Source organism: Curcuma longa, unplaced genomic scaffold, assembly GCF_044706935.1.
Source record: "Curcuma longa cultivar G26 ecotype Majalengka, Jawa Barat unplaced genomic scaffold, ITB_CL_G26_1.1 contig_20954, whole genome shotgun sequence".
Lineage (NCBI taxonomy): Eukaryota > Viridiplantae > Streptophyta > Magnoliopsida > Zingiberales > Zingiberaceae > Curcuma > Curcuma longa.
In genome coordinates, this window is record NW_027431526.1 from 24,644 (window position 1) to 33,098 (window position 8,455).

At 34.8% G+C, this 8,455-nt stretch overlaps 1 protein-coding gene across 1 annotated transcript; it reads left to right on the plus strand.

Moving 5' to 3' along the window:
• Window positions 1-5,679: 5,679 nt before the first annotated feature.
• On the plus strand, window positions 5,680-6,636 carry LOC141817547 (basic helix-loop-helix protein 79-like). Its single transcript, XM_074705190.1, has 5 exons — window positions 5,680-5,841; window positions 5,914-6,048; window positions 6,118-6,183; window positions 6,273-6,404; window positions 6,493-6,636. Exons 1-5 carry the CDS (start codon window positions 5,680-5,682, stop codon window positions 6,634-6,636), a joined length of 639 nt encoding a protein of 212 aa, XP_074561291.1.
• The last annotated feature ends 1,819 nt before the right edge of the window (window positions 6,637-8,455 follow it).

The window sequence follows — 8,455 nt, forward strand, 5'->3', positions numbered from 1 at the left end:
TAAAACTTTGTCCAAATATCAAAATCACATATCAATCACATGCTTAATACATAATCGCACCAACCGAATCTAATATAACATGAAAGTCTAATGCACGAATCAAAGATTACAAAGTTACGTTACTCTCTCCAATTCCTATTACTTTTAGCTTGCAATTCAATTTACAACTGTTTGAATAAGATCATGAACCACTAAAGAAAGAAAGATCCAAATTAGTTTCAAGTTTTCATCAGTAAGCATCTACCCATGGCAAATCACTTTCAACCTAGAGATAATATATAGCTAGAAACTCCCTAAAGAACTCACTAAGTTATTTTATTTTATTTTTATTTAGAGTTAAACTCCAGCAAAATAATTTAAGCGAGTTGAGTTAAAATTTTATCAATCTATTTTAACTCGACATTTTAACCTAGGCCGCAATTCGCATGGGTCAGTCGTGGATTGAGAAAACTTAATTTTTTTCTTTAAAATTTAAAATTAAAATAGAAAATTCAATGGATTAGTGAGCTTGACCTGTCTAAACTGCAATCTAAACTTAAAATTTTCAACTTGATCCATTTAAACTATAATTCAAACTTAAAAATTTTAATATTTTCTATACTTTTTTATTTTTTGACAAGTCCGTAGGTTGGCCCGTATAATCCACAACCCATCTTAGGTTAAGTTGGATTGAAAATTTTTCAACCCATCAAGTTGGTAGGTCAGTTCTATCTCATCTTGCTATATGACGGATTTTTTATGGATTGATCTGCCGCGTCATGGATTCACTTGTCTAAATTGTAATCCAAACTTAGAAATTTCAACTTGATTCGTTTAAACTATAATCCAAACTTAAAAATTTTAATATTTTCTATACTTTTTTATTTTTTGACAGACCCGTAGGTTGATCCACCTAATCCGCAACCTGTCTTAAATTAGGTTAGATTGAAAATTTTTTAACCCGTCAAGTTGATGGATTGATCCGTCCTACTCTGTCATATGATAGATTTTTTATGGATTGATCTGCTCTCATAGATTGATCAATTTGATAACTCTAAATTTAATAATTGGGCAGCTTCATCATTTGGAGTTTGGTTTCACCATTCCAGTCTTCTTCCTGTTCCAAACTGTTTTGTCTTCGAGGGGGCACAGGCAGGTTGGTACCAGCACAGCACAGCACAGCACAGCACAGTCTCATGCACCTCCATGCATGTACAGTACGCTGCCAGCCAACTCTGCTTCAATCATTGCTCGTTCTCTTCGTCGAGCTCATAAAATGAGGGCGTCCTCTAACAGTTCCAGTCCAGTCCCACCAGACAATGGAAGCTAGATCGAGAGGACCATTTGTGGGGAGGGCTGGCCGATCCAGAACTAGAGCTAGCTACTTCTTCACAATCACACAGTAACATTTCTAGTAAAACTTTAATTGTTGGACGTCGACCTTCGTGGAAATGGAAAGGACACGTATGTATATATATATATACTCTACATTTCTGCTAGATCAATATAATTGAGCAGTAGTACTACTGGATCACTGATGAGCTGCTATATAATGCTGCACTATTTCTGGCAGTCACAAGTAGAATAGAGCAGTACGTACTGATGCATGCATGGGTCTCTACCACTGTGGTCCTTAATTCATCGATCCAACGCCATGTTGTTGGTGTAGCTACATTTGCAAATGTATAGCAGATTCAACAGTTCTCTTAGCTTGGCGTTGCATATGGTGTAGCTATACAAAATGTCGGTCTGTCGGTGGTATCATTTTTCGAATGCACCTCGAACAGTATACATTAGGAATCCGTTACCTTAGCGACCCTACACGATTGATTTCATGATCATCTGTGAGGAGGTAAATCGGAAAACTACATATGACCACTACGGGGAGGACATTGTCTCAATTTTGCTGAGATTCGATTCTTATCCCCTTTAACAAGTCTACCTCGCATTAATTAACTCAGTTATGTCCCGAGAACACATTAGAGGTCATCTCCAATCCAATGGAAGAACCTCAAAAGTAAGGGTTTTATGATTTCTATGTGTCACATTATTATTATTGCCGCGTCAAAAGTAAAAAACATACTCTTCTCTCCGCTATTAAAAAAAACTCCCTACGGCTTTTTATGGGATACTAAAACGGTAGGAAAATTTTGAAGATGCTGCAAACGATTAAATCATGTAAAAAAATTATTGTTTTTTAACAATATGGACCCACCGTCGGTCAAAAACTCGAGTTTGAAATATCAAACCTAGCCAAAAGTTTCAAAAATAAATTTTTTTGCCACAATGGTGTACAAAAAAGTGTCCATTGGAGATGCTCTTAGATTATTCTGACGTCGGATAGAATAACGATTATTTTAAAGATAGAAGATTAGAGGAGAATAGTAGACAAAATAAATACAAGAAGTTGGAAAAACAAAAGAGAAATCTGCGATGACACCGTTTCTTGATTTTGGCCGAAAAAGAAAATTTTATTTAATAATCAAAAGTTAACTGAAAACAACTAAACATGCGTATAAATAGACTAAACCAAATCTTAACTTGAAAAAGTCAAAAATATCTTAAAATTTTAAAAATAAATCAAATAAATAATGAAAAATATATATTCAGAGCTTCTGAAAAGACACTAAATGATGTATGATTGATTCAAAAGTGGATTGGTATGGATTTCACTCGGTACTACATAAAGATCTCTGAAAGAATTTTGATTAGGAACCGACCTTGTCTCATTCTAATATCCAAATAAAAAATTATGATATATTAAAGTTCAACTCCTCTTGTCGTCCCTCGTAATTATTAGCAAAATCTTAATCCTTGAGATTGAAAAAGCTAAGTACAGTTGATGATAGATAGAAAAGATATGATGAAAAAGAGGTTATAGTTTATAGCTAGTGGGAGAGGTGACTTGCTCATTGGTTAATTGGATTGTACCACTATGCACTTTCATTGGATCACTTGGGGATGATCCAATTATACTAGTTCAAAGCACTAGTTGGTCGACCTTGACATGTCGAGTCAGTTAGTGCACCACTTTAGCGAATCAATTATATATACAAAGTGATATATGAGGTGAAAGGTAGGTTCTTGCATGACAATAAACAAATATGCATCTTACCACAACTCGCAAATTATAAAGTGTATCATATTGTACCTCATCTAGATGTCCAATTCTTGCGATCTGACTAAGTCTCTTATACTATGAATGGTACATATGGTGCATTTTGGGTACGATTGGACTTCATCACTAATGACTAATTGGTTGTCTTGATAGAATCAAAAGAAGAAAGAAAAACTTAAATTTGGCATCATCTCCTTCATTTACAATGGAATTAGGAGGAAGGAGATTGATTGAATCAAAGGGATATTCCCTCATTGCTCCTAAGCTCGAGCAACGGTCATCGGCTAGGGCTTGGGTTTGTTGACCGTACGTAGGTCAAGAACCACCATGGAACGATGATGAGTAGTAATTGGTTGTGCGAAGGTGAGTGAAGTTATGATCAATGAATAATGAGGTTTACAGTAATTTTTCCTCTTCTAGCCTTTTTCTATTCTTTGACAAAGACAATAATAAGGTGAATTGGCTAAAGGAGATCGATGATGGTTATCGATCCATTCAATATAATATATAGTAGGAACTCGAAAAAGGATGAATGTATTAGAGATCGATAAATTTATATAAAACATCTAATTTACTCATTTGTTCATCTTCTAAATTAAGGAGGGATAATTACAAAAGGAATTCATAACTTCTCCATCTTATCTTCTCATGGAGATAGGAGTTGTGTTATGATCACAAGTTCTATGATACCACTAGATTAGATTATAGATTGATCTTAATATAAATTCAAATCTACTATTTCTAAAATTCAAAATTATAAGTCAACTTGATAAAATCTTTATCTCTCTTCATAGAATAGTACAAATATATATTTCAAAAAAGACAAAAACAATTTAATGAGGTTTAACTTAAGAAAACATAATAAAATCAATCAAAATGATTGTTTATACTCAGTACAAAAAATCACTACTCTCTATAAGTGATGTAGGGGTGATGCATGAGGATTTAAATTTCAACAAATCATAACTTTTGACTCGGATATCAGAACGAGGCACGATCAATTTCTCATTGAAGCTCTTTAAGAGACCTTTATTCGATACCAAATAGAACCCATACTGACCTACTTTTGGACCCATCAGATATCATTTAGTGCCTTTTCAGAGGCTCCGAGCATATTTTTTTTACTATTTATAATAATTTTTTATTTTTAGAGTTTTAGGGTATTTTGACCTTTTTAAGTTAGGGTTTGGTTTAGAGTCTATTTATACACATATTTAATTATTTTCGACTATCTTATAATTATTGAATAATTTTTTTCGATAAAAATCCTAAAGACGGCATCGTGTCACAGTTTCTCTTCATTTTTTCAACTTCTCGTATTTATTTTTTCTACAATTCTCCTCTAATATTTCACCTTCAAAATAATCACTATTATGCACTGCGTCAATAAGCTATCTCTAATGCTCTCTAGACACCCCAAAAAAATCTCAATTAAAAAAGATTTTCTTTTTCCTCTCATGGCTCTTCACACACCCCATGGCATCTTTTAGAGGTACAAAATGCTTCCAAAGTGAGAAAATTTATCGTGCTCTTGCTATTCCAGTCATCTCATTGCTAAAACTCTTCCTATTTTTTTTTAAAAAATGATTTATTTGATCTCTACGCCATTGTTAGGCCCTGTTGTCAACTGCCAACTTAAAGAGACTCATGTTCATCTCGTTCACGCAGAAGTACAGATTCAGCTAATCTTCATAATCGAGTTGATTATCTCTCCTTTTTTTTTTGGTATGAATTTTGATCACACATAATTCATCGGCCGTGAATGATCAGAGAAAAAGATAAGCTTTTTCTGTGTGCAAAGATGAAAGAATAAACAAAGAAAAGCCAAGAGATGAAGCTGCAATGGATCAGCCTGTTGGCGGTTTCCGTAACCGCTCACCGGCGGTTTCCGTAACCGCCTACTACCACCACGCCTCTCTCCACGAAATGCACGTTGTGCACTCCGTGGAAGGTTGTTCCCCTCCCTATTAAAGGGAGAGGAAGAATCTGCGATCGGGGGGTGCTGATCAGAGAGGTGAGACGAGGCTAGAGGTGCTACTGTGCTTGGTGGTGTGTGCGTCCAAGATCAAAGGAAAAGCGACACTGCCAGAGCGGAGACGAAGAATACCAAATCGGAGGATTTAGTTTGTGAAATCGTGAATGGATCAGCAACAAAAGCAATCACAGCTGCCAGAGCCGGAATCACGCTACAACAGGTAAAATTTTACACTGTCCCTCTCAAACCTTCTTTTCTTTTCTTGGATAGAACACGAATAAGATCAAGAAACGATCGAGAGCTTAGTTCAATTCAGATCACTGCATTGCATTTTCTTGTGCCAAATTAAGGCTAGCTGTTAAATCTTTTCAGAGCTTTACTTCCTCCTCATGGTGAAAGCAACAGTGTCGCTGATGATCGCAACCTTCCTGTGCAAAAGGGAAGGAGACGTCCCTTTCTCTCATTTACTCCACCACGTACGCCCTCCTCTTCTCACCTTCCTTGTCACTTAATTTGATCTAAGCATCCAGCTCTCTATATATTCCTCTAGTTAAACTCTCTCATCTGAGGATTGAACATACCCACAAATATAAGAAACAATTAGGCCATGCAGTGCCTCCGGACTCCTTCCTCTGGCACTGAGAGTAGCAAGAAGAAGAGAAAGAAGAAGCAAGAGAGGGAAGGAGAAGCCATGACTGACAAGAGGGACTACATCCGTGTCCGAGCTCGCCGGGGCCAAGCCACTGACAGTCATAGCTTAGCCGAAAGAGTAAACAATTGTTGCTCTTCTCTTTGCCTTTTAGCTACTCACTGGGCGTGTTAACTTGTTGATGGTGTGCAGGTTCGGAGGGAGAAGATCGACGAGAGGATGAAGTGTTTGCAAGGCTTGGTGCCCGGTTGCAACCAGATCATGGGAAAAGCCAGCGTTCTCGATGAGATAATAAACTATGTGCAGTCTCTCCAAAGCCAAATCGAGGTGCATGTGTGCTTTCAATAAGCTGAATTGTGGCCAGAATTTATGAGTTTTGTTCTTGTGTTTTCTTAGTTTCTGTCAATGAAGCTGGCTGCTGCAGATCCTGGAATGCACTGCATTAGCAGTGAAGTGTTAGAGGTCATTTAATTAGTTCTTGCACCTAACAAATTGGTCTGTTTAATTTAACCTCAGTGCTGAAACTTTCCATGTTCGATCGAGTGATGCAGTTAAATTCATCCTGCAACTCCAGCAGCATTGCAGGAATTAGCCTGCCGGCCATTAATGGTCAGTTGGAGTTCTTGCAACCTGCCATGAATCCACAGACGATTCGGGTCCGAAACACCATCTCCTGCTTCAATGTAATTGCCTCTACACCATTGGAGATCTTTCCTAAGAGCTTAAGATTTTGTTTCATATGCTGATATGAAACTTGATGAAAAACCTCAGGTTCTTGGGTCATCTGCTGGGGATGAGACCTGTATGAACTGCTTCCCTGGCCTCGAATTCGAATTCGACCGAGGGAAGGACTCGGAATTAGACAAGGGGGGAAAACTGGTGATTGGCAGATCCAGGAACATTGGTCCAGAGTGAAAAGCGTTTTCAAATTTGGGAGATCTGCACACTCGGAGGGCTCATGTCACAGCATCAACTGAAAGTCCTCCTTTTCTATCAAGAAAAGCAGAATTCCATGCTGAAGCTGCATGAAATGTTTCTTCTCTTCCTCCTGTTTTCCATGCAGAGCTTAGGGCTCAGATTTCACACCTGAATTGGGTGTAGGATTCTCCTGTCTCTTTAATGGTCTTGCAGACGGTTATCTACATCATAATCTTCTTTAATGTTCTTGCAAGAAAGTGTGTGATAGTACACCCATTAGGAGAGGAATTTATTAGGGTAATTTATTACATGGAAGAGTACAACAACAACCAACAATAATATAAAATAAATTTTATATTATTTTATTATTACTAATTAAGTCTTTTTTTATCTTTTTCATCTTCATTTGATGTGCATATTTATTATAATTCCATATTGTCTAATTGGAGTATTTATTGATCGTGTATATCCATACCATTTTAAATGTGTCTCCCTAAATTTTCTTTCAATATATACAATCTTGATTTTCTCTTAAAAATATTCTCATTTTTTTTATCAAGTTCATCCTTTAATGTTCGCACATCTACTTTAATATTCTCATATGTACAAGTCTCATCTTTTGTTTATGTACTCAAGTCATAGTTCAACATTTAGTTTTTATAACATAACAAGTTTAACCGTCATTTAATAAAATTTTCTTTTCAGTTTTAGAGATACTTTACTATCACATGTCTGATGTTATCCTTCTATTTCAACTATCCTATTTGTATTATATGTAATACATCTCTCTCAATCCTTCCATCATTTTACAAAAATAATCCTAAATAATTAAAACTTTACAGATAACTCATCATCTCGTATCTTAATAATGATCTCATTACGTATAACATTGTTAAAGTTAAATTTCATATATGTCTTTACTCTACTAAGTCTAAAACCTTTCACTTTCAACGTTTCGAGTTTAACATTTACCCCTTCACACATTTCATCTACTAAAATAATATCATACGTAAATAATATATACTACAGTATTGTGTCTTAGATGTATCCGGTAAGTTCATCTATGATTAATATAAAAAAATAGGAACTTAGAGCTTATCCTTAATATAATTTTATCTTTATAGAAAATACTTCAGTTAATCCACTTGAAGTCTTCACTTTTGTCATTGCATCCTCATATATATACTAAATTAGTTCAATATACTCTATAGTAACACCTTTCTTTTTTAGAAATTTTCATATAATTTTCCTTGAGATTCTATTATAAGTTTTTTCTAGGTTAACGAATATCATATGTAAATCTTGCTTTTGTTCTCAATACTTTTTAACTAGTTATTTGAGAAGGTGTATTCTATTGTCGACATTTTAGACATGAATTCAATTGATTTTCGATCATCATGGTCTCTTTCGTTTTTTATCATTTTTCTAAAATTGTATAGTATAACTGATTAGTTTAGTACCCTTATATTTTGTACATCTATTTTGTTCTTATATAAGAGAACTAGTATATTTACCCTTCACTAATTAAATTTTTTTAATTTTTAATATCAAGTTGAATAACTTTGTAAGTTATTCAATATCTTATTTTCCTATGCACTTTTATACTTCTACCGTAATATCATCTAATCCAATTATTTTTTTCATTTTGCATTCCATTTAAAATTTATTCTACTTGTGAAGTTTGAATTCTACAATAAAAATTTCAATTTATACTCGTTTGACTTATTTAAATTACTTAAGTTAAATTGATTACCTAAACTTTCATTAAAAAATTGATAAAAATATCTTTTTCATTACTCTTTTATATTCTCATCAT

Coding starts and splice junctions, on each gene's coding strand:
- LOC141817547 (XM_074705190.1), top strand. CDS start 5,680: ATGCAGTGCCTCCGGACTCCTTCCTCTGGCACTGAGAGTAGCAAGAAG. Junction 6,049..6,117: donor CTCTCCAAAGCCAAATCGAG/GTGCATGTGTGC, acceptor GTGTTTTCTTAG/TTTCTGTCAATGAAGCTGGC. Junction 6,184..6,272: donor TTAGCAGTGAAGTGTTAGAG/GTCATTTAATTA, acceptor CGAGTGATGCAG/TTAAATTCATCCTGCAACTC.